The following is a 27,264-nucleotide window of genomic DNA, read 5'->3' as shown; positions in this document are numbered from 1 at the left end:
ATAACATCCAGACCCCTGACTGGAGAAGTGATAAGAAGATTCATTATTTCATTACAATAACCCCTTTCACTGGTTTGGATACGTGAGGCAGCAGGTGAATATTTACTCCTTGATGGTTGCTGTTCTTCGGCTAAAATTTACTTAGGGGGTCAAATGAGTGGCCATTTTTGTCAAAAAAAAAAAGCTGTAAGAAATGCATAGAACTGTGTTGAAATAATGCTAATACATTTGTGCACAGACTACTGATATTATTTGACAGTGGAAGCTATATTTTCAGAAATATTGGATTTTGAATAGCACGTGAATGAGAAAACTTTTGCCGGTGGACGGACGTGACATTACCCATGATGATCTGGTCAGTACCAGTACTTTATTAGTAATAAACTTATATACTTACTATTGTTAAGTCTCCTCTTATTCATAAATGTTAGTATTGTGGATCTAAAACAATAACAGCTGACACAAAAACACAAAATGTGGCAGTGGACGGCTGTGACATGGTTGTTATAGATCCCATCATACTGATGCTCGGCAGCCATGTCACCGTTTCCACAAATGATCCCTGTGCAAAAACTAGCATCATAATTATTTATTGCACAGTTTATCATCATACTAAAGAGTAAATAACAATATAGAATTGTTATTTCTTTATAAAAATGCTTATTATTAGAAAACTGTTGATTTAAAAAGTGACGTGTGACATTCTTAATGTATGTATTGGCGTAACATAAGGAGGATGGATCAGCACCATACTCCATATTGTAACCTGTAAAAATAAAACATGTGATATGTAGTATATAATCTTGTAAGAAAAATTGGGGAATCTAAAAGAATAGAATATTTGTTTTTCAGGAAAATTCAGTTAAAATATAACTTGTCCATTTGTGACATGAAAATATAGCATTAATTGTGATGAAATTGGACATTTTTGAGCTGAAAACATAGTTCACATGACCATCAACATGTTGAACAGAACTGAAATCCTGTAAATTTGCAGAACTTGCATTTACCAACACAAAGTTCCTTTGGGGATTCACTTATATTGATTTCTTATGCACAAAGACATAAATCAGACTTCTAAGCAAATTTTAGCCGATAAACATGTTGTATTTGTTTAGCTAAGTCCACCCTATAAATATTTTAACAGACTTTTTTTGTGACTTCAGTACTTGTAGCACCAGGGTCTTCAGTTGTACATTTTTTTATGATTGCATTCAAATTAAAATTAGGCAACAAGGAAAATTAAGTCCTTTACAAATCTTCCATTTCTGATGATAAAAAAATGAAGTCCATGCATGGGGTTTCACTGTACATATACCTATCAGCCATAACATTTAGACCACTGATGAATAAAATGGTATTAGTTTTGAATGATTGGTTTATTTTTGGTTTACACAATACAACAACCACAATAAACACAAAAACCAAAACAAGGAATAGACTAGAAATAAAAGCTTTTTTTTGTCTATTCTTTTCACCTGACACACCACTTACATTAAATTAAATGTGTACATCATCAAGGATTCGCATTATAGCAAAAGAATCAATAACAACAAAAACACATCTACCATCTCCACTTAATATTCCTGAATGATCTTATACTTACGACAAATTTTAAACTTTGTCAAAGAAGTGAACAACTTAAATTCACTATCAAGTCCGTTCTATAATTTCACACCCACAACTGAAATACATCTGGACTTCACATTTGTCCTCACTTTCATACATTCAAAAATATAAAGACTTCTTAAATAATAGTTACTCTCTTAATTTAAAGAACTCTTGAATGGTATTTGAAATAATAATATTTTTTACTTTATAAATCATCTCTCATATTTTAATATATACAATATCCTGCAATTTTACGGTATTAAATTGAATAAATAAATTATTAGTTGCGTCCAAAATTCCTACTTTATTAATTATTCTAATAGCTCTTTTTTGATTATCTTTTCATTCCAATGGCAGCTGTCAGTGGGTGGTTTATATTAGGCAGCAAGTGAACATTTAACCCTTGAAGTTGATGTGTTGGCAACAGCAAAATGTACAAGAATATTAATATGAGGAACTTTGACAAGGGAAAAATTGTGATGGTCAAATCCCTGGATCAGAGCATCTCCAGATCCTGTTGTTCATTCCCAGTGTAAAGTGGTTAGGACCTGCCAAAAGGATCTAAAGACGGCTAAAATTTGCTTAGAAGTCTGATTTATGTCTTTGTGCAGAAGAAATCAATATAAGTGAATCCCCAAAGGAACTTTGTGTTGGTAAACGCAAGTCCTGCAAATTTACAGGATTTCAGTTCTGTTGCAACATGTTGATGGTCATATGAACTATGTTTTCAGCTCAAAAATGTCCAATTTCATCACAATTAATGCTATATTTTCATGTCACAAATGGACAAGTTATATTTTAACTGAATTTTCCTAAAAAACAAATATTCTATTCTTTTAGATTCCCCAATTTTTCTTACCAGATTATATCCTACATATCACATGTTTTATTTTTACAGGTTGTAATATGGAGTATGGTGCTGATCCATCCTGCTTATGTTACGCCAATACATACATTAAGAATGTCACACGTCACTTTTTAAATCAACAGTTTTCTAATAATAAGCATTTTTATATAGAAATAACAATTCTATATTGTTATTTACTCTTTAGGATGATGATAAACTATACAATAAATAATTATGATCCAGTTTTTGCACAGGGATCATTAGTGTAAACGGTGACATGGCTGCCGAGCATCAGTATGATGGGATCTGTAACAACCATGTCACATCCGTCCACTGCCACATTTTGTGTTTTTGTGTCAGCTGTTATTGTTTTAGATCCACAATACTAACATTTATGAATAAGAGGAGAATTAGCAATAGTAAGTCTATAAGTTTATTACTAATAAAGTACTGGTACTGACCAGATCATCATGGGTAATGTCACGTCTGTCCACCAGCAAAAGTTTTCACATACACGTGCTATTCAAAATCCAATATTTCTGAAAATATAGCTTCCACTGTCAAATAATATCAGTAGTCTGTGCACAAATGTATTAGCATTATTTCAACACAGTTCTATGCATTTCTTACAACTTTTTTTTTTGACAAAAATGGCCACTCATTTGACCCCCTAAGTAAATTTTAGCTGTTATATGTTCAACTTGAATTGCCCAAATGTGACTTTAGTACTTTTAGCACCAGGGTGTTCATTTTTACTTGCAGAAACAAACATCTCTTTTTCTCTATGACTCTCGAGCAGCCACTACTTTTCATTTTCTGTTATTCATGCTCTTATAATAGATAGATCGATAGATCGATAGATAGACGCTAAATTAAGCACTTTATAAATATTGTATCTGTTGTTTCTGACCATGAAAAAGTGACAAAATGTCTGTTCTCCCAAAAGTCATGGTGTATTTCAGCAACCGATTCAAATCCCAGATCACATTACAGCCTTTCAGAGCTGCCTTAATCATTCAGGTCACCATTTCAATACATGTTCTTCTTTTACAGGATATTGGAACATCTCCGGTTTTCTTTTACCTGGTTGTTGGGCAGGGTTGACAGACACCGTCCCATGTAGAGTGTTTGTTTGTCACACAGACCACTGCAGGCAGAGCCGTCGATGATCCCCCTCCGGTATTTATCACACTGTGCAACAAGAGGGGACAGTGCAGAGAGGTAAACCCATAGAAATGTCATTATTTCATTATTTTAGCTCCAAAGCAGCTTGTATACATGAGTATATTCATGTTGCCACACATGACAAACCAGATCTGCCAGATTTTAGTGTCTCTTAACCACAGAAGATTCTTTTTGTGTTAAGGCACTTCAGGTGTCCTAATATCAGTGCAGTGTTGGCTAACTAAGTACTCCTACTCTGGGATTAAAGCTAAATAAATCTTCACAGATAAAAAGAAGCAGGTGAGAAACTATATACAGTTAGTCCTCGATGCCTCTAAAATTATGGGACTCCAGCTCCACATGTGTGACAACTGCTGTAAACACTTTAACCTGCATTTTATTTTAACAGAGATTATGGGGGCACAATTAATCAAAACATAACTGTAACTGCAAAATCAGCCCGTGCAATTGTATAATAATTATTGAATATTAGTATTTTTTCTCATTACATGTTGTAGGTTTGTAATGTTACAGCAAAAAATTTTACTTGATATGTGTTCTACCAGTGCTGTTTACCAGCTGTCAAAGTTGATATGATATATTTCTCTCTGAAATGTCTCTGTGACTATTAAAAGAGTTGGCTAGTATTAACCAGTAGCTAATTCATAGTAGTTCTTGTGCGACTGGTTTTGAACCATTTGTTTCCACTGCTGAGGGTGGAACCATAGGTGTAACTACCTACTATTAAACAATTGTTACAGCTTTTATTTTGGTATAATCCTGACTGTTTCTAACTTCCAGGTAGACACAGAACCAAGCAAAAAATATTTTTTTAACACTATGCCACCTGTTAAATTGGCGTTTTTTACAGATATGGAGTCCCAGTACTGTGTATGAGGTTGTATAAGGTTCAATGTATTCTTCTATGTACACTTCATTAAGCTCAAAGCATCAGTGAACTTTACTTTATTTCCAGGATAACAAAGCAGTTAAATCAATCATTATAGCTTGCCCCCAAATACAGAGCTCACTGCTCCTGTTCCAAAAGGCTGTATCCTCCCTGCCTGATGACATTAGACCTGGGCCAGACCTGTATGGGGTGCCATGGGAGCCAGTCATTGTCTCTGGTCATTGTCTCTATTTTGACAGAGATTATGGGGGCACAATTAATCAAAACATAACTGTAACTGCAAAATCAGCCTGTGCAATCATATAATAATAAAAGGCTACTATTTAATATCCTTATTTATGAGGATTTAGGGTAGTCTATTGAAACAAATGGGAAAAATTAAATAAAACAAAACCTCTCTTATATGGTGACACTTTGGATATATTGACATTAAGCAAATAGAGGTACTGTAGAAAACATGCAAAATAAAAGTCACATTTTCTGTATTTCTAATTAATTCATTGGATTTTTATGTTAGTTGAAGTTTGTATGTTTGACTTTACATTTCTTCACAATATTTGCATTAAAAACAAGCTTATTTTGGCAAAAATTCAGCTGATACCATCATGCCTATACTGTATGTGTGCTGATGTCAGCATATCAATTGCCGTGTTTAAAGTAAATTGAAACAAAATTGATGTTTTTATAGACATGTGAAATCTCACCCATTATAAGTAAATGGGGAAAAAAAAGATTCATTAAAAATCTTTTAAAAAATTCATAAAAATCTGAACTTTGACCTACTTTTTACCTCTGCCAGGAGGTATTGTGGTCACTTTGCTTTGTGTGTTTGTTTGTTTGTTAGCAACTTTATGGGAAAACTATTCTAACCATCTTTACCAAATTGTACCCACAGATAGGCCTAGGCCCTGGGACCAACCCATTACATTTTGGGCCAAGTAGGCCAAAGTTCAAGGTCACAGCAAGGTCACAAAATCTACAATTTTCCTATCTCTCATCATTGAGCAATTTTCGAAAATTCATAAAAAATTCAAAACGACTCCGATTAGCCTCCAATTTGATCCACCCGTAGCTTATAACAGTATCTTGTATCTGGCACAAAATTGTCCACATCCACTGTGGAATGTGGACTCTGTGGACATTTCAATTCAACACTGAAAATCCATTTACGACACATTTTTCATTATAACTCAACAAATACTGATTGGAATTTAATATAATTTGATATACACATGACTGGTACCAAGCTTAAACTTTTTCTGCTGTATGGAACAACCTTGAAACTGTTTAATTTAAAAAGAAATAGTCGATCCACACATGCACACCATTTGAGGTGCTTGGCGGAGATTTGCGTTCTTTGAACATTTGTCCCAAAATGTAATCACATCTATTCTGGGTCACTGGCAATCTATAACCCAATTTGGTATGAATTCAAGCAATAGTATTGCTGCTACAGACATTTGAAATTTCACCCATTATAAGAAAATGGGGGAAAGGAACAGATTTGAAAAATTCATAAAAAATTTAAACTTTGACCTATTTTTCCCAACATGTCATGAGATTTATTCTGGGCCACTGGCAATATATAAACCACATTTGGTATGAATTCAAGCAATAGTTTTGCTGCTACAGACATTTGAAATTTTGCCTATTATTAGTAAATGGGGGGGGGGGGAGCTTTGAAAATTTAATAAAAAATTTGAACTTTGAACTACTGTTCCCAAAATGTAATGAGATCTATTCTGGGTCACTGGCAATCTATAAACCAAATTTGGCATGAATTCTAGTTTTGCTGCTAGAGTGTTAAAGAAACCAACAAACAAAGAAACAAACCGAACCAACAAAAATGATACTCCTTGCCTTCCCCTTTGGGGGGGCGGGGTAAAAATCCTCAAATCATGCAGCCCTACAGGAGAATTTTAGGCAAAAAATAGTTTTGATCAGCTTTGCTATTACACAATTTCAGTTATATTTTATTCACTATAATTATGTATATAAGGTAATGTAAAGGAAGGTAAATCATAAACTATGCATTTAAAACAAACATGGCTGTCTGGAGGATCTGTTTGACTCTTTAACTTATTCATTCATAACATACGTGCACGTGTACACTGCAGCACTGACCACTGTTCTAGCTTTGGCTTTTCCTCAGTGATTCATGACTTACAATGGCATTTTTGCATTCGTGTCCTCTGCACAGCTCTGTGTAGGCCGAGTATTGAACATAAAGCACCCAGCTCCCCACCAGCACAGTCAGCCACGTGAGGAACAGGTACTTCACCCGAACGAAGGAGATCCGAGCCTGAGAACGAGTAAAACAGACAGAAACAGCTCATTATTAGAGATAAAAGTGCAGACCTCCGACAAGGACTATGATCAATGTTCCTCTCCTTTTTGCCAGTTGAAAACACAGACTTGGACGGGAATAAGAGGGTTTTTGATTGTACTTTTATGTGAACTATAAGGTTTTTTTTACTCCATAGGGATTTACTTTTCTTTGATGGAAACATGAAGCTTGAACTTTAATAAATCATAACAGTGCAACAGATCTAAGCTTTCCTTTGCATGTAATAATAGAATCAATATGTCCACTTGCCTGCTAGGTTTTTGGACTTGTTTTGGAGTTTTTAACGACACAGGGAACGATTACAATTTTGAAAATGTTTCAATGTCCAATCAAAAACATCCAAAAACAATATTCATGGAAATAACACAGACAATAGTTCACACAGAGTAATAAAACAATATTAATTGCATCAGTCTGTGAAACTGTATCAAAGGACCCCATTTTTGGACATGTTTGTAATTTTTCATTTGCTGTGTTACAGCTAATGAATTTCTGCAAGACTGTTTCTTTTTTGACAATTCATTTTAATCTAATGCCATTTACTCAACAGGTCTGTTATACAGAACTGACAGTTTTTGCACCCACTGAGGACACTCAAGCCAAAAATCTACACAGTATAAAATCATCATATATCAATTTTTTTTTTTTTTTTGCTGTTTTTTTTTTTTTTTTTTAAAAGGGTTGCATTCTGAAAATGATTGGATTTTTAGTAGTTTTGAGCAGAGCTGAAATGGAAAAAAAAATATTGATCTAAGCTGATTTTTTAGCAGTTTTTTGGGCATTTTCGTTTATGGCTCGAGGGTCCTCAGAGGGTAGTAAATTAGAGGCATCCAGGTCTGTGTGTGTTTTTTTTTTTTTTTTGCTTAACAGAAGCATTGTAATCAATCTTCAGGCATTTAACAAAGCTTTTGAAACTCAGGTCTTATGTGTATGTTGGTATGTTCTTGTTTTTAAACACACATATACATTTATATATCGGCTAAAATTTGCTTAGAGGTCTTATTTATGTCTTTGTGCATAAGAAATCAATATAAGTGAATCCCCAAAGGAAGTTGGTGTTGGTAAATGAAAGTTATGCAAATTTACAGGATTTCAGCTCTGTTGCAACATGTTGATGGTCATATGAACTATGTTTTCAGCTCAAAAATGTCCAATTTCATCACAATTAATGCTATATTTTCATGTCACAAATGGACAAGTTATATTTTAACTGAATTTTCCTGAAAAACAAATATTCTATTCTTTTACATTCCCAATTTTTCTTTTTACATATCACATGTTTTATTTTTACAGGTTGCAATATGGGGTATGGTGCTGATCCATCCTGCTTATGTTGCGCAAATACATACATTAAGAATGTCACACGTCACTTTTTAAATCAACAGTTTTCTAATAATAAGCATTTTTATAAAGAAATAACAATTCTATATTGTTATTTACTCTTTAGTATGATGATAAACTGTGCAATAAATAATTATGATGCTAGTTTTTGCACAGGGATCCTTAGTGTAAACGGTGACATGGCTGCCGAGCATCAGTATGATGGGATCTGTAACAACCATGTCACATCCGTCCACTGCCACATTTTGTGTTTTTGTGTCAGCTGTTATTGTTTTAGATCCACAATACTAACATTTATGAATAAGAGGAGAATTAGCAATAGTAAGTATATAAGTTTATTACTAATAAAGTACTGGTACTGACCAGATCATCATGGGTAATGTCACGTCTGTCCACCAGCAAAAGTTTTCACATACACGTGCTATTCCAAATCCAATATTTCTGAAAATATAGCTTCCACTGTCAAATAATATCAGTAGTCTGTGCACAAATGTATTAGCATTATTTCAACACAGTTCTATACATTACTTACAACTTTTTTTTTGACAAAAATGGCCACTCATTTGACCCCCTAAGCAAATTTTAGCTGATATACATATTTTATGGTGTATTTATTAGGAAATTCTCTTTATTAATCTTTGCACATAAAAAAAGTTGAGTTTCTTTCTGGATTTCTTTGCGCTGTGTGGGATTGCACTCGATTTTGTTGTACTTGGTGTCAATAAAGCAACAATAAAGTTTCTGACTCTGCTGTTCACCAAACTAAAATATTTAACATACCTAACCTTGCTTACAGAATCATAACCTGTTCCATGACACACCTAATTAACCCTAACCACATAATAGGGTTACCATGGCGACAGCGTGGGGGTGTCCCATAACAAGCTGCCAAAATTAGTGCCCATGTACAACAGTGGCTCATTTCACTGGATAATAGTTCACTGTTGCAGATCCAATTGTTGTAATGTTGACATTCTACTCCAGTTACAGCTTGTTAACGACAATCTAATAACTGTGTCACAGGACGCACACGTCACATGACAGACAGTGTGTGTGTGATTTGTAAGTTAGTGACAAACCACACACACGTTTAGAGACACAGTCAATAAGTCCATAAAGTATTCACAAAACTTAGCAAGAGAATAAAGATGAAAAGAATCAAATTGAGCTGCTCTGGGGTAGTTTTTCCTCCAAGTCCTCTAAGTGGACTTGGATAAAGTGATTTTGATTCCCACTCTGATCACATGGCAGGAGCAGCTTATGCTGTGTATTCTGGCAAAGAGTTGTGCTTCTCAATTCAGCTCCAGCACGGTTTCTAAATCCCAACATAATATGCACCCGGTGAGGCTGGACCCGAGTGGAGAGCCCCTTATCTTTGATGTGTGCTGTGATTACTGCTCTATGTAAACAGCCCCGGTCTGCACAGAGGATCTTTTTGTTTTCAGTCCATACAAACAGCAAGAATTAGATCCTCAAAACCACCTTCACATGCAACCAGAAACTCACATTGAGATTTTTTTTTTTTTTTTTTTTTTTAGGCACATGACCTCCTTGTGGTTAAAGACCTAATGAGGTTCAGGGTTTTTTCAACGGTTCACACAAAACATGTAACACATCCACGTTAAACAGTTTATCAGCAGCTCCAGCAGTTTTACTCCACATAACAGCCTCATTTGAGTCCCACAGTGATAGATCCTCCAGAGAGGGAGCAGGAGGCACCAGCAGATTACAAACTAACTACACAACTTTATCACATCTGACCCTTTTAGCATGCAACGTCTGAGGGAAATGGAAGCTGTGTATGTCCTGAAAAACCCCCAGACAACATGAGATAAAAAAAGAAAAAAAAACACTGTAAAGGTCGACTGCCTTTGTGTCATGTGCACAGACTGTGTGTCTGGTTGTGTGTTTGAGCATCTTCATGCAGCACATAATGAACCCACTAAGTTACAGAAGTGAAACCCGAACAGAAAGAGCTTAATCCTCCACTTACTTTCCTTCTTCTTCTTTGAAATCTAATATGTAGTGTTTGTCTTAGCCAAGACAGCATTAGAACAACTTAGCTGGTCACTTTAGGTACCAACTATTAAAAATGACAAACCACTTTACCCAGTTCACAAAAAACCATGAGAAGAATAAATATGTGCATAAATGATCATTTCATTTTTATTGCCATTTTGTCTCATAATATTGTTTTGAAAAGTTAAGTGACACATTTTAATGAGACTAACCCATAAAGACCCAGTGCTACTTTTGTATCAGTTCCCAAATGAATTTTTCTCTGGGTTTAACCTTCCTTGTGCAATTTATCACCATTTATTCTAATATTATCCTCTGTATTTTTACATTTGTCGGCGAAAATCATGTATTTTCCATTTCCCCCATAAAAGCTCAGATTAAAGTTGAGGGTTATTAAATCAGGAACAGAGAAAACTGGAGAAAAAGTGACTTTTTAAAAATATATCATTAACTGAACATAAACCGTGTGTCTCCATCCACTGTCATTCATCAAACTCTATGGGTTTTACTGGTGAATTTGTAGTCGATGATGGTGTTTCCACAGTAACTACGGAGCCTCTGAATATCGAAATGGGTCATATCTGATGACCATGAAAAGATGACAAACTGTATTTTACACCAATTATTTACATGTATTGATAGGATTAGTGAATCAACAGGTATTAAACTGTTTACATCAGTAGATGGTACTGCTCGCCAGTGGCTGTTTGGGTCTTTATAGGTTAATACAGGTTTCCAACCCTTTTTGGCTCGTGACCCCATTTTAACATCACAAATATCTGGCGACCCCAGACATTCAAAACGGAGACCTTTTTTTTTTACTAAAATTAATTTGTTTTTGATCATGTAATAGTTTGCTATACTATGTTGCAAATAATCGTTCATTTTAGATGACATTTAGTCTATATAATGTATATTATTATGGACGGAGGCAGAAAAGCCAGGTGTAGATTACTGCACAAAGTGAGGATTTTATTTTCCTTGGTCAGGATATGTACAGTCAGTCCAGCTTGGATTTACAAGGCTGACAATTAATACTGAACAAACAATAACTCAAACTATGAATTATGAAAGAGCTGCAGCATCTGAAACTGACCACAATGAACATTTGACAGATAAACAGTACCACAGTGCTTCAGTTTCAGCTTCGGTTTTTCATGTCTCAACTCACCATATATGTTTTTATTAGTAAGTTTTTATTTTTTTTTATTAATTACTATAAAGTTCAGGTGACCCCATTTGAATTCCAGGCGATCCCACGTGGGGTCCCGACCCCACAGTTGAAAAACACTTGGATAATACGATACATTGCAGCTTGGTTTTATGCAAATCATAGAACAATACAAGTTTTCATGGTTATTAACAGAACCAAAGGGCTTATGTCAACATTCTGTCTTTTGTTTACCAACAATAAATTGCAGTAAATAAGATCTATTCTACATCAGATCTAATCGGGAACATTATAGGCTCATGTGACTCTAAAGTGACCTGCAGATAAATATTAAATAAAGCCTTTGAGGAAATGTTTTTATGTTTGTTGATAACATTCTGGGCTATGATATATCTATGGAATGAATCGCTTTGGAAATATGACAGGACAGATCGTGTAAAGTGAGGGCAGATACTTGATGGAAATCTTGTGGGCAGGCTGTAAACATGCTGACATGAGGAAACAGTACAACGCAGAACTGTCAACAATGTATGAACGGCTGAAAATAGTGACTGGAACATATGATATGGAGCAACTAACTCATTGGATAAGAGCTGCAGTGGAACAATGTGGAGAGAAATTGATGATGTTTACATATCAGCAACAAGATGAAGCAATGACAGGAAGAAAATGCAATAAAAATAAGCAGGGATCTGTTTGTGTGTGCCTGTTTTGTAAAGGAAAAAAAAAAAAAATTGTACTCTTCTGCACATAACTCCAAGATCAACATTAGGTTTTTTGGTTTAGTAGAGTTCTGATGACCACACATATGCATTTGTAAATCTCCGTATTAAGATCCAATCGGTGACGTATGTACAGCAGGAAAAACTAAAGTTGAAGGAGGAAAAAAACCCCAAAAAACTCTTATTTAATGTGGCCTCCCTTTGCACTTAACATGTCATTTTTGAGATTTATTGCATTCATTTTCTTTTGTTTTATACCAGGTTTCATTCATACATGTCAGATGTTTCTGTTTGTGTCTTGTCATGGGGTCAGGGCTCACAATAAATAGTGACTTCAACTCGAGTCCTCACTAAGACCAAGGGAGTGGACCACATCAGTCCAGTTCTGAGGTCTCTACACTGGCTCCCTGTCTCTCAGAGAATAGACTTTAAAATTCTCTTACTAGCATATAAAGCACTGAATGATTTCGGCCCAAAATACATCAGAGACCTTCTAGTCCAGTATGAACCCTCCAGACCACTCAGGTCATCTGGTGCAGGTCTGCTCTGTGTTCCAAAAGTCAGAACTAAACATGGAGAATCAGCGTTCAGTTTCTATGCTCCGTATATCTGGAACAAACTACCAGAAAATATCAGGTCTGCTGAGAGTCTGAGTTCTTTCAAGTCAAGGTTAAAGACTCACCTGTTCACTGCTGCCTTTGACTGAAAGGCTTTAGACTTTTTAAATTTTATATTCTCTTTCGAAACTCTGCACTGCAACTCTTACTTTAATATGTGTGTGTTTTTATATTTACCTCCGCCAAGGAGGTTATGTTTTTGCCAGGGTTTGTTTGTTTGTTTGTTTGTTTGTTTGTTTGTCTGTCCGTTAGTGTGCAACATAACTCAAAAAGTTATGAACAGATTTGGATGAAATTTTCAGGGTTTGTTGGAAATGGGATAAGGAAGAAATGATTAAATTTTGGTGGTGATCGGGGGTGGAGGGGCCCACGGGGGGGGGCCACTGATCAGCCTTGGCGGAGGTCTGCGCTCTCCGAGTGCTTCTAGTTTTAGGTTTTATAATGTTTTAAATGTGTTTCTTTTTCCCTTGTCGTTGTATTTCAATGTCCTGTGTGAAGCACCTTGAATTGCCTTGTTGCTGAAATGTGCTATACAAATAAACTTGCCTTGCCTTGCCTTTAGAACCCATTTAGTTTAATTTTTTGTGCATCTATAAAGGCTGTCCACATATTTCCTGTATTTTGTTGCATCTGAAAAAAAGTGTAAGCGAGAAATAAATATGTATGCTCATTACAATCCTGCAAAAAACAAACCTAGAGGTGGACTTTTGCCAAGTACTAGCAATACATTTATCTGGCAACCTAAATAAAATCTGCAGTGACCCAGTCTTTGTGAAAGGATACTGTACATAATACCAAAAGATTAAAATCAACAAGGAGGCAATGATACTGAAACTGTAAAGTGAACTATAAAACTGCTAGCTATGGGTAAAGTAAAACCACAAACAGAATCAAGCAAGGTAAGTAGATACAGAGCATCAGGGACTGAGGATAAGTGACAAGCTAGATAATATTGCATAAAATGAAAGAGGTAAATAACTTAATTGCTCATAAAGGTAACACATGATTGAACTGGCAGCGACATCTTCAAGATACTTATGATAACGGTAATGGATAAGTGTGAAAACTACCAGAGCAACAGAGTGGAACACGTGTGTGATGGAAACTGCCAGATCACCATCTGTCAGCAGTTAGATTCAGTTACTCTTCATGAGCTCTAATGAACTACTGTCTAGTCGCTGAGAAGGCAAAACCTGCAGACTCACGTCTTCCTGCTCTGTACGTGGATCAAACGGTTTATTTCTGCAGGAGCTGCTCTCAAGGGATGGGAGTTGTTTTCCATGTGGGCGAGGGGTTTGTCTATGATTCTTTTCTCTTCCACTTCCTTTGAGGCTGTGGTTCTCAACCTTTTTTGTCAGATGGACCCAAACAGCTCCATCTGATAAACTCTAGTAGCTCCTTATTCGCCCCCTTACTCTGTTCATAGACTCTAAATTAAACAAGGAATCATGTTTCTGTGTCTGTTATAATAGTTTTCAGACGATTCAAGTATTATTCATATTATTCATACAGCTTACTTTCAACCATGTGCTGTAGTAGTTTAACCCATTTTAACATGTATCTTACTTTTCTCTTGCTATTAACATTTATCATGAATAGGGCTGTGTATTGGCAAGAATCTGGCGATATGATACAAACCATAATACTAGAATCACGATACAATATATCACGATACTGTTAGAAAGGCAATTTTTTTATTGTTTTTTTTTTTTTTTAAGATTTTTTTTATTATTTTTATTATCATTTATTCATTTTACATTCATTTATTCATATATATTTTTAAGATTTTTATATATTTAAAAGATTTCTTCCTGAAAGAACTGAATTACAACACAAATCTGCACAAATACTAAACACATTTTTATTTGATCAAAACAGGATTTAATGCTATATCACAAAATCTTCCTGTGTTAAAATTTAAATTATGTTCTACAGACATTACAATTTAAGATTCTGCTCAAATGTTCATATTCTATTCGTTCAGAACTAACATCTGAACATTATTTTTGTGCAATCCCAAAAAAGGAACTAACATCTGCTTTTCTCAGACAGTAAAAAGTGCTTTTAGGATGCTTCAAATAACCATTATTTAATAAAACAGTGTTAAATTCTAATAAATAAGATAAAAATAATAAAGAAAACCAAAAAACAAAAATAAACCTCCACCAATATCTGCATTTGAATAAATACCTAAAAAAATCAATACAGTACTTTTAAATATCAATACAGTATCATGAAATGAAATATCGCGATATATTGCAGAACCGATATTTTCTAACACCCCTAATCATAAACATACAAAATAATAATCATTCAAAATTTAAATTCCTTTTTGTGTTTATTTGATGCCTCCAGTATAGTATACACCTAACAGCAGTTTATCTATACACACTCAGTACCTCTGATGAAGAAGAAGAGCAATTCACTGGCACTGAACACTGAAATACAGTTGTGAAAAAAATTATTAGACCATCCTTGTTTTCTTCAGTTTCTTGATTATTTTAATGCCTGGTGCAACTAAAGGTACATTTGTTTGGACAAATATAACGATAACAACAAAAATAGCTCATTAGAGTTTAATTTCAGAGCTGATATCTATCCATTTTCCATGTTTTCTTGATAATAACCAAAATCCCTTCAGTTCTTACACCAACTGCCAAAAACAGTGCTTTTAGACATTCCATGTTTTCTTTTCTGTCTGTTTTAGTCACATGATACACACAGGAGTTAGTACTTGATTGCATAACCGTTGTTTCTGATGACTTTTGATGGTCTAATCATTTTTTCCACAACTGTATATAGTAAAAATGTATTTGTTTGCCTTTTGGGCTTTGTAAATAAAGACTACACTAGGATTTGATGTATGTAATTTATATGCACACAGACATTACTCAAAGGTAGTTAAAGAGGTCATATTTTCCTAAACCCACTTTTATTAGTCTTTGGTTCATTTATTTGTGTATTTGGACCCTAATAGTTCAAAAAGTTTGAATTTGAACCCTCCAGGTGCTGTAAAGCTATCTTTATATACATTTTGGCAAAAATTGAGTGGATTTCTACAACCTGTTTTAATTCCTGCATAATTTGTTACGTCTATAACTAGTTACGTCACGACATTTACACATATAAGGTCAAGACTTCTGGTGAACATTTCTCAGAGTACGCCATAACTGTTTGTCAGCAGCAGCGGTTGTAGTCCGTACTGAAAATATGTCCAAACTTCGAGTCAATTACCTAAAATGTTCGGTTGATGGTTGAACGGGAAAGAGCAGCACAGTCAACAACCTGGAGGGGGAGGGGCCTGAAGTGGCTCATTTGCATTTAACCCTTTCATGCATAGTGGTCACTACAGTGGACAGTTATTCTCCAGCTGTTCTCTTGTATATTCATGGGTTTTGTAGTTTTAGTTCCATATCAGCTAACACAGTGGACACTTGTGCATCATCCCATACACTGCAATTCACACCATTACTGTAACTTTGCTGTTCTTAATAAACCTGATCTGGAGTAATATGTTTTAGTGTAAATCAGTTGTTATTTGTTTGACAAAAAGTTTTTTTTTTTTGCATATTATCTCTATGACATGAGTTATAAATAGCATTAGAATATGTTAAAATGTGAGAAAACATCAGATTAGCAGCATTAAAATGTTTGTATTTCATTGTTTTCATCTCACTTTCTGATATTGGGTTTTAAACACATTTCTTTACTTCAAAAATTAAATGCATGAACATTTTCATAATTCCATGAGGGAAAAAAAAACTCAATCGCAACTTTTTTTTCATGCCTAAGGAGGAATATAAACACTCAATAAAAAAATCTTGACTAAGGTTCTCATAATTTATGCATGAAAGGGTTAAAGGGCCAGGATACAAAATGACCTTTCTGGTGTCATTACTCAGAAATAGGGTTGAAGATGGACCTATGGAGTTGAATTAATGAAGAATTCAGATCCAAGCATAGCATTTACAGTTTATGTAGACCACAGGGAAATGTTTGAAAATGCATAATTCCATTTAAAAAAGCAAAATATCACACTCCTTTAAATGCCTCAAGATAAAGGTAAAGGAGTAGAAATAATCTTGAAATTATGACTTTTTTTGATGATCAAGATCAGGGAAAATACCTGTATTAAGTTCAAGTACCTGTATAAGGTGAATATGTAATACACATATACATTACACAAAGTATTTCTATATATAGTGTTTGCATTGAGATCATTTCTTCTTGCCTACAAACTGCTTTTTAAGAGCTGCAACATTCGGTCAGCTCTTTAATGTACTGTGCATTTACGAAGGATCAGCATTACAATCGTTTATAATCCTCTTTGATGAGGCCTTCTTAAATATTCAATATGGAGGATTTGCATGTGCTTATATGAAGTTTGTCTTGGAGTCTGTTTTGTGCTGGAAGCGTGGTTTGTTGACATTAGTTAACTCCATATCTATGCTAATAAAGTCTTGGTTGCCGACATCCATGATAACAGCAAATACACTGAGTTCTATGGAGAGGATTCAGCTCAGATTTTCTGTGAAAATTCCTTCTAATCTCTTCTGAGTTCTTCGTGGCCTCTATTCTGTGTTTCGACAACAGTGTGCTACAATGGCTCCTGCTATCTTACAAATGCAGTCAGTAATGTAAAAAACACTCCAACAAAAACTTCTAAGGGACACACAAAGTGGGCTGTGGAATGGTTGGCTCAAAGTGTGTGGTAAAATGTATATATTTTAGTTTGTTGCTTTTAAAATGGTACCTTATGTCTGGGTTATATGTTGACAGACATGCTTCAAATATGTGTAGACAGCATTGATTGAAAGATAACAGAGTTTACATTGTCCTTTGTAGGCAACATGTACTGCAAATATGACCATGGATTATGTCACAAATGGATTTACCTTTGTTCCCAAAAGAAATGGACTTAAATGCCAGTGTGTGATACATCAGAACTGAATTATCAAAACTTAAATGCCACTTAGAACTAGGGGTGTTGGAAAATATAGGTTCTGCAATATATCGCGATATTTCATTTCACAATACTGTATTGATATTAAAAAGTACTGTATAGATACATTTAGGTATTTATTCAAATGCAGATATAGCAGAGGTTCATTTTTATTTTGTTTTTCTTTATAATTTATATTTTATTTATTATTAAGCATCCTTAAAGCATGTTTTACTGTCTGAGAGGCAGATGGTAGTTCCTTTGTTGGGACTGCACAAAAATAATGTTCTGATGTTAGTTCTGAATGAATAGAATGTGAACATTTAAACAGGATCTTAAACTGTAATGTCTGTAAAACATAATTTAAGTTTGAACACAGGAACATTTTGTGATATAGCATTAGATCCTGTTGTGATCAAATAAAAATGTGTTTAGTATTTGTGCAGATTTCTGCTGTAATTCAATTCTTCAAAGAAAAAAATCATTTAAAAAACAAAACAAAAAAAAAAATGCCTTTTTAACAGTATCCTGGTATATTGTGATATATCGTATTGTGATCCTAGCATTGTAGTTTGTATTGTATCACCAGATTCTTGCCAATGCACAGCCCTACTTAGAACCCAGACACACACTATTTTCACTTGTTAATGTGTGTTAAGTGAATGACATTGTGCGCATGTTTACTTCCCTGCATTATAAAATAACTGTGTTTGGTGTAAATTCTAAAAAGAGTGGGTCATGACTTGATGACATTTGGAAAATATGTGTCCCAAAGTAAGATCCACTGCTTTATAGACCCATTTTAACATCCATTAGTGGTCAGTTTACAACTCAAATGTTAATGCTGAAACAAACTCCTACATCACAGGTGTCAAACATGTGGCCCAGGGGCCAAATCCAGCCCGTCAAAGGGTCCAACCCAGCCCGCAGGATGAAATTTGTGAAAAGCAAAAATTACACTGAAGATATTAATTAAAGTACAAAATAATAATGTGGAGAAAAAAAAAGCAAAACATTTACATAAAATAAAGTAAAAGAATAAAATAAACAACAAAATGAGCAAAAACAGCTAAACGAATGAATAACTAAAACAACAAGAATTAATAATAAATCAACATGAACAAAATAAGACACAAACTGAACAAAAGTGAAGAAAAACTAATAAGTTAGTGTCAAAATCATTTTAATTCAGGTTCCACATACAGACACATACAGTCCAATTAGATTTCAAGTGGGTCAGACCAGTAAAATGTTATCATAATAACCTATAAATAATGGACAACCCCAAATTCTCTCTTTGTTTTTTTGGTGTAAAAAAGTAAAAGTACATGAAAATGTTTACATTACCAAACTATACTTTTATAAAAAATGGGAATAACTTGAACAAATATGAACAAACAGAAAGGTCTTAAGAAAAGTAAATGCAATTTTACCAATATTCTGCTTGTTACTAAATGTTTTATGTGATTGTAATGCACATGTGTAAATGATAAACTGATAAACCGAGATATAGTATTGTTAAAATCACACTTTTTTTTTCTTAACATAATTCAAATTGTTCATGTTATTCAGATTTTTACAGGAACTTTATAGATGTAAACCTGATAATAATATAATTTTACTTTTGTTGTTATTTTACTGGTCCGGCCCACTGGAGATCAAATTTGGCTGAAAGTGGCCCCTGAACTAAAATGAGTTTGAAACCCCTGCCCTACATTGATAGTAAAATATATCAAAAAGATGCAGAACTGGCCTAAAGTAGAAAGGAATAAAGATAAAACACACACATTTTCTCTGTTTGACATTAACTGGCTGTATTTTAAGTTATCTACTATAATCTCAGTAACACTACTGAACAAAATGCAGACTAACCCGGTCCTGTTCTTACACTGCAAAACCTACCCAGATAACCCTGTAAACCTGTTCTTTGGACAAACCCTGTGGACCTTTGTGAAAACAACACTATGTCCTGTTACTGACCTGGAAACCCTGGCCCCAACTACACACTTTTGTCTCGCTAAACCACCGCAGCTTTTCTGACACTTTTGCATCATGATGGTGTGTCGACCAAAATATTTATGTACATCAGATTTATAAACTTAACAACATTACATAACCTACGTTGTTTTCTTCCACTTTTAAATGGGCACTGTGCCAATACAGAAAGACAAAACATCGACTTAAAAACCAACAAGATCATGTGGCCAAATGTTCAAGTCATCTTTAAATTCATAGAAGAGTAAAAAAAAAAAAAAAAAAGAAATAAAAGTTTGTATGTACAGATGGTGGCAAATTTGCTTGATATTTTTGACAGACATGTTGAACCAAACAACCAGACAGACAGGATCCAAATCTCACTCAGTCACTCATCCTCCACAAACTGTTTTTAGTCTCACCACATTATCTGGGTGTGTTTCACCACATACTTCTATGCAAATGTTTAATGAGAAAACAGACACCAAAAACAACAACATTACTTCCTACTTTTATCACTTTGTCCCTTTCTTTGACACTAAAAATACTTTGTCATCACTTCTCATCCCATGTTGCCACTTTCTGATGCTTTTGGTGTTATTTTTTCTTCATCGTTGGACACACATATATCACATAACTCCCTCAGCCTGTCAGTGTAAACAAATTCAGCTCATATCTCTACAGTCCAATACACTGCCATCTTTGCCATAACTTCATATCTATTTATTCTAAGCTCTGTAAAGATAAGCTGCAGTACAAATACTGCATGTGGCCCCTAGGATTAGTGCAAGTTAGATGGTTAAACACAAAAAAATACATTTTAAGCCGAAAATAATCAATCCCAGTCAAAGATAATCTAATGAAAGCATATGATTCCAAACTCTGGGGGTAAATTCATTACCGAATGGACACTAGAGGATGTTCCGTTTTAATGAATCTAATGGGAGAAGTGGTTCAGATCTATGTTTCATGAAAAAAACACAGGTTATACAAAAATCAGATGACCTCTGTGATGATCTTTAACACGTCATCTAGCAGATAGAGAGGTGAAGTACCCCAATGGACCTTATTTCAGAAAAAAAAACATGAATATGGGCTGAATGGCAAGAGACATATCACATATTTATCCTGTGTGAATGGAACCATTAACTACACATAGGCTCAAAACACAGTAATGAACGTCAGACAGCAAATTTTAATTGATTACCATTCCAACATTTATTTCAATATAAAGTAGCTCCTTGTTTTGGATAATCCCTTATGGTCCAACTAAAGCAAAAATGAATTTAAAAGTAAAAATGTGGGTCATTTAGCAACACTAATCTGTCAAACTGTCTCTAAAATGTGCCGTCAGAGATTTCGAATACCGAGTTTTGACCCCATATGAGGTTTAGAAGTTTAGAAGACAATTTTTCTTTTTTTTTTTTAGATAGTGAAGTACCATCTAGTTTTGTTTGAAATGGCTGAAGGGGCTGTCTCTTTTGTCTTATGTAACAGACTTTTTCAAGTTTCAGGTGTGTGGGTTTTCTATTTACATACATTTACAGTCTGATACTTAAATAGTTTTACCGCAAACTGTGATTTCCTTTATCTTCCTTCCTTTGTAGAAAATTAGCTTTGAAATAAACAGCTAACATATAGATAATAATAAAAGCAGGATCAAAGAATTATTTGTCTCTTATGATTGACTCTAATATGTTTTTTTTTTTATCTGAAGTAATGTCTCATGGGCCATTTGATAAGATCTAAAGCTAAATTTTCATTTTTTTTTCAAGAAAACATGGATAATGTCTCTATAGTCTGTCAGGAAGCCGAACACACATGTACTGTTATCCCTCTTTTTCCTATAAATCTCCAAAACCAGACTAAAAAAATATCAAAACTCAAAAAGCACATCCAATATTTCTAAACATTAAAAGAACAGTTAACACAGTGACACCTGTGACTAAAGTTTAACCCAGTGAGCTGCAGGTTGGAATTGTATGTTTATATGTAGTTATACAAGTTAGAAATCTTTCCATCTGCAGTTCAACTAAGCTGAAAATGCTGGAGGAAATGACAAATCACCATTTGCGGTTTGTTTGTGGTTTCATAAGTTTGTGGACCAAGAAAAGAGAAGAGAGAATGTTTTTAAGACCACATTAACCTGTTGGAAATATAAAGTCCTTCCACAATATTCTACTGATTTTTTTTGCCTGGTAAAATATCTTGTAAGTGTTAAAATAGTTCCTAAATGTAAAAGTTTTAGCCGGAGTGAACTGAGCCGAGTGGTCTGAAGTGGTAAGTTGTTTTATAGCTGGAAAAAAAGACTTAATTTACCCATAATCCAAAGCAGATCAGTCCTACTAAAGACAGTCCAGAGCTATGGAGGTTTGTTCAACGGATGCATGTAGGCATTTCTGTGAGATCTGATTAGATTTAAGCCTTAGTCATAGTTTATCTTTATGAACCCTGCCCCTGGAGGATTTCAGCTGCTGTAAAGGCTGCCGCTGGGTTTTCCTTCAATTTTTCATCCATCTGTATGAGCATGTTTCGCCTCCTGTGCTGGAACACGTCTCAGCTTTCAGAGGATTTTAGCTGTCAGACTGTTTCAGTGCGTTTACCGCATGTTGTAACAGAAATACGTTTACTCCTCCTCACTACTGGTATCCACTTCTTACATAAGCTCCTTAAGGCACAAGGAGAAGTTCCAACCTTATTATCTGATCAGAAGAGTTACTGCTGAGCTGCAACTGATAATTACTGATCTGTGGAGTCTTTTCTCTATTAATCGATTAGTTATTTTGCCTATAAAATACCACAACCCAAAGATACTCAGATTACTGTCATAGAGGAGGAAAAAAGCAAAAAAAAAATTCACATTTAACATCTGATCAGAAGAGCTACTGCTGAGCTGCAACTGATAATTACTGATCTGTGGAGTCTTTTCTCTATTAATCGATTAGTAATTTTGCCTATAAAATACCTCAACCCAAAGATACTCAGATTATTATCATAGAGGAGGAAAAATGCAAAAAAAAAATTCACATTTAACAGGCTGAAATGAGAGTGAATCCATTGTAAATTAATACTTACTGCATCTCCGTACCTAATTTATATTATGGCAGTTATTGCCATCAGGGTTTTCTTTTTATATTTTAGTTTTTATTCTCTTTTATATACATTATTTATACTTTTTTTATGGCACCTAGGATGATTGCACTTTTTAATTCCATTGTACCTGTACAATGACAATAAAGACATTCTATTCTACTCTATTCTATTCTTCTATTATTCTGGTTATTTGTGTTTATTCTAGTTGCATTGCCAGGTAAAACACAACAAAATATTTCAGTGTTTTGTTGTGTTGGTTAATTTTACCCATGCATACTTCATCTTTTCAGTGTACTTGTAGATTTCTGAATTTTTTTTATTTTTTTTTTAATGTTTTTCAATTATTTATCATGTTTTGTCTGTAAAGTTTCAAACCCAAATCATCACCTCTGACTTTTATTCAGAACCAAAAATCAGGTTTTGCATTAAAATAATTAATAACTGGGCATGTATTGTGATAATTACAGATACTGACTGATGTTAAAATGTTCATCCTGATAATATTTTTGGCCCAGTCTTTATCCTGAATGGATCACCACAGCTGTTTTTCTCTTATACAGTGATATATTAGTGCAGACCCAGGCCTGTACAGTCTGAACAGTGTTAATGCATGTGGATGAGTCTGTCTGGGTTTAATCTACTGTTTAATGTTTGACCACAGACACATTCTTCAGGTATTTGGACTCATATTATGATGCAGATCAGTCTGTGGATGAGGCTGGATGTTTACTGCCAGCTGTCAGTCTGATGTGAACCCACGGACACCACATTATTACCGAATCAAACGCATCCCACAGCACACTGACGCTCATTTTAACGCACAGATTCAATGATATTACCTGGAAGTAGAATGACTTTTTCACCCAGGCCCGTGGAAACAGACCCTTCGCCATCACAGAAATAGATCATCTCAATACGTGGACCTGGCTGTGGGAGATCATCCAAAATACACGAGAGAAATCCTCCGTGGGAAGCGGCTCGTTCACGAAACACGCACAGAAAGGCGCATATCGTCCGATTTCAGTGACACTTCGATCCACGGCCCGTGACTGTCAGTTCGTCGTGTAGATCGCTCTCGGAGTCCACTTTGCGTCTCCGCTCTTTGCAGCAGCTGCTCGTTTTCAAGCTGAGCAACATACCTCAAGCAGAAAAAAAAGGTCCAGTGCGCAGGCGCAATTTGTCCCGCTAACATTTACTGATTTGAAGTTTGCATACAGTCAGTCAAACGGGGGGGATATTGTTGTTCAAGATGTACTTAAGTGTCTCATGTGTCCTCATATCAACGCGCCGGTTTGACAGGGTTTTTTTTTTTTTTTTTTTTTTTTTTTTTTGTGATGCTGAAATAAAACATGGGAGGTGTTACGTCGAACTCTGCTGCCTGCCGAGAGCTGCTCGGACGCGTGAACGCGCACAGTTTAAGACAGAAACCACACATGAACACAGCACCGCCTAAGAAAACAAGACTCCACCTGGATTTAACTAAACAAATAGTTCAAATCCTTCCATTGGATAACCGCTGCAGTGATTATTATGTTTTAGCTACAACAAACTGATGCAGTGAGTAGCTTCTCATTTCTTAAATAACGATCAGTTTGTTAGAGATAATAAAAATTGGACTTTGTTTCAATGGAAAAAGGTCATCGGGTTTGAGGAGTCCAGACTGACCCTGTTCCAGAGTCATGGAAGCATCAGCCCAGATAGCAAATATTTTGGCAGTATTATGGTATACATTGGGCATTTTTGGCTTTCTTTTGGCATTATGGAAACCTTTAGGCTTAACTGTGGTATGATTAAGGTTATCCATAATAGATATGGAGGCACCAGCAATATATGGCTGAGTAGGTCTGGTTAACCAAAAGACTGGGCAAAGAGCAGGATCAAGTATAGGGATGGTATGGCATGTTTATGGCAAGCCAGAAGATTGACTAAAGAGCAGAAACCTCTTATTCCATATATGGATGTTTTTTGGTTGTGTTTTGGCATATTTCTGTAAAGCCAAAACACTGCGCAAAGAGCAGGAATTTCTACCCAGAAGAAAACCCCACTTCATTTTAAAAGCATGATCAACAGACATTTTGGGTGAATTTTGGCCTCCTTTTGGCCTCTCTTTGGGTCAGTTTGGCTACTTTTTGGCTGGATTATGGGTATTTGGGGCTTTTCTGGGACAGTTATGGCTATATTTTGGAAGTCCGCAATTAGTTTTGGGTAAATTTTGGCTTCCTTCTGGTTTCATTTTGGCTTGCCTATTTTGAGCCCATACATCCGCCCAGAACTTTGCCAAAATGGCATGCCAGTTTTGGGCCAGATTTAAGCCATAATGATTTTGCTATCTGGGAGGGTGAGAAGAGAGGCAGATGAAGTGATTACCCATCATGCCTAGTGCCTACAGTACAAGACTGTGGGGACAGTGTGATGTCTAGGTTTAACATTATGAGTCCAAAAATATTTTTGTTTTAGGTCTATGTCTGAAAGTAGCTTTATGGTTCCCCTGTGGAAAACTACCAGCAGATATGCATTAAAGCCCAAAATATATGCATATTAGGATTGATGTTATTATTTCATTATTGGGAAATATTGCAGTAAAACATCAAGGACATGATCATGCATATTTTACAAAATGTAGCAAAGTCCATGAAAATTTTGTGTTATAAGGCTGATAAGTCCTGTTCTTGATAGGAACCAGCATTTTATTCTGCCATCCCAAAGACTAAAGTAAACATCAATTTACTCTGACACTCTGATGTTATGGGACTTTTCTGATTTCAGCAGAAAAGTCTTGTTGGTTTTATACTCATTTGGCCTGCTGTCTCATTAAATCAAAATACAATTAGCATCATGTGAATTCCTATTAAACTGTAATATGTTTTTTATTTTCAGCCTCAGGAGCAGAAAATATCATTTGTGTGAATTAGATCTGAGGAACCACCATCATAATTTATTAACATTCATAAATACAGCTTGCAGCAGTACTTGGCTCTAGAAATTGCTGTGTCCTGTGGCTTCCGCTTTAGCTGTGCGCGCTCCCGCGACGCGCATGCAGTCGTAGGCGGGCATAAAGAATTCAGTGCAACACCTGGATAAGCAGCAGTCGTGTGTTAAGTAAACTTCCGCTCAGGCTTTCATAATAAGCCCCCCATTTAAAATTCTACTTAAAATCTTCTATTTGCACTAGTTGGTAGTGTCTTATTTACTAAAGACTACAATTGCAAAAAGAATTTGTGATTGCCCCTGCCAACCTCAGGCCAGAACCCGTTTTTACTACTGAACAGTACCCTGTATACTTCATGGTGGGTTTTTTTGGAAGTGCCACCCGTGAAAACAAATTTCAGTCCGTTTTCATTAACTTGGCGGAAAGGTAGGGGATTTATCATAAAGTTTAAACCCTGGCATTTTTGGAGCATATCCATAAAAAATCATCTTAGACTGGAGAGACCCAGGCTCAATTAGAAAGGCAGCAGTAAAGCTATTTAGACTAAAAATTAATGAATCAGTGTTGGAGGTAAAGTTAACCTGTGGCTAATTAGCTTAATCTTTGATCATTTGTATCACTATAAACCAATCGTTTTAGTTCCCTAACGTCAATGACTCTTTACGACAGATAGCCTTGTGGTTCAGCAGAATGAATTTCTTCTGTCTGGTGGGAAAGATTTGTGACATTTTAGATTAGTTTGGTTAATTTTACCTTTTATTTTTGACAATATAAAGATGAAAAGCGATTTAAAAAAATTAAAGTCTCATGGTTAGCGGACTATAGCGCTGCCGTAAATTGACCTCGACTGTCGGATCGCAAAACCTTAAAATGGCACTGATGTCTTAAAACAATATTTTTGTTAATCTTAGACTTTATCAGGTGATGTTGTAATGTCTTGGTCAGTGGATTATGGATCATTTTGGACTTCGTCTGATTGTTATGGAATCAGCAGTTAAAAAAATAAATAAAAATCTTGGCCCAAGTATGTTTTTGCAAAACTGGTTTCTTGCATCTGTAGTAAGAAAATCAGTTACCAGTATATTACTATAATAATAATAATAATAATAATAATAATAATAATAACTGACCACTGGTGCGATAAATGTTGTTACCATGGTAACAGCAGTTAAGCAGTTAAACTAGTGAGTGGCCCGAAAATAACAGAAAAGAGAAAAACGTGTGTCAGGAAGTGTTTATGTATGGATTTATCTTTTTATGGAGTCACAGGAAATATAGCCTATTGTCTGTGGCAGACGTTTGCACACTCTCTGTGCACATTTCTAGTCAATATATAAAAATAACTCTGTTGCTGGACCCTACTTCCGGTCACAACGCACGTCAAAATGACCTGCCAACCATCACTATTTAATGTTGTAACTTACACTGTACACGTTGTCATAAACTATTTTACTCATTTACTTGCTCACACTTGAGTTGTGTGAGGATTTCGAATGGACAAACTCATATTCGCTCAGTGTCTGCTCTTTAATTTCCATATATATAATCGATTTGTACTTTTCATCAACACTAACACG

The 27,264-nt window shown here is 35.1% G+C and overlaps 1 protein-coding gene across 1 annotated transcript in view; it reads right to left on the bottom strand.

The window, feature by feature from the left end:
• Window positions 1-23,968, bottom strand: part of dipk1aa (divergent protein kinase domain 1Aa) — a 33,636-nt gene extending 9,668 nt beyond the window's left edge. Inside the window, exons 1-3 of the mRNA XM_030161458.1 lie at window positions 23,598-23,968; window positions 6,700-6,834; window positions 3,542-3,649 (exon numbers count right to left, since the gene is read on the bottom strand). Coding sequence (XP_030017318.1) covers window positions 3,542-3,649; window positions 6,700-6,834; window positions 23,598-23,651 — 297 coding nt within the window. The 5' untranslated portion in view covers window positions 23,652-23,968. The remainder of the gene's footprint in view (window positions 1-3,541; window positions 3,650-6,699; window positions 6,835-23,597) is intronic.
• Between the last annotated feature and the right edge of the window lie 3,296 nt (window positions 23,969-27,264).

This window comes from Sphaeramia orbicularis, chromosome 17 (assembly GCF_902148855.1).
Source record: "Sphaeramia orbicularis chromosome 17, fSphaOr1.1, whole genome shotgun sequence".
NCBI classification, from domain to species: domain Eukaryota; kingdom Metazoa; phylum Chordata; class Actinopteri; order Kurtiformes; family Apogonidae; genus Sphaeramia; species Sphaeramia orbicularis.
This window is presented reverse-complemented; position numbering and strand designations above follow the sequence as displayed.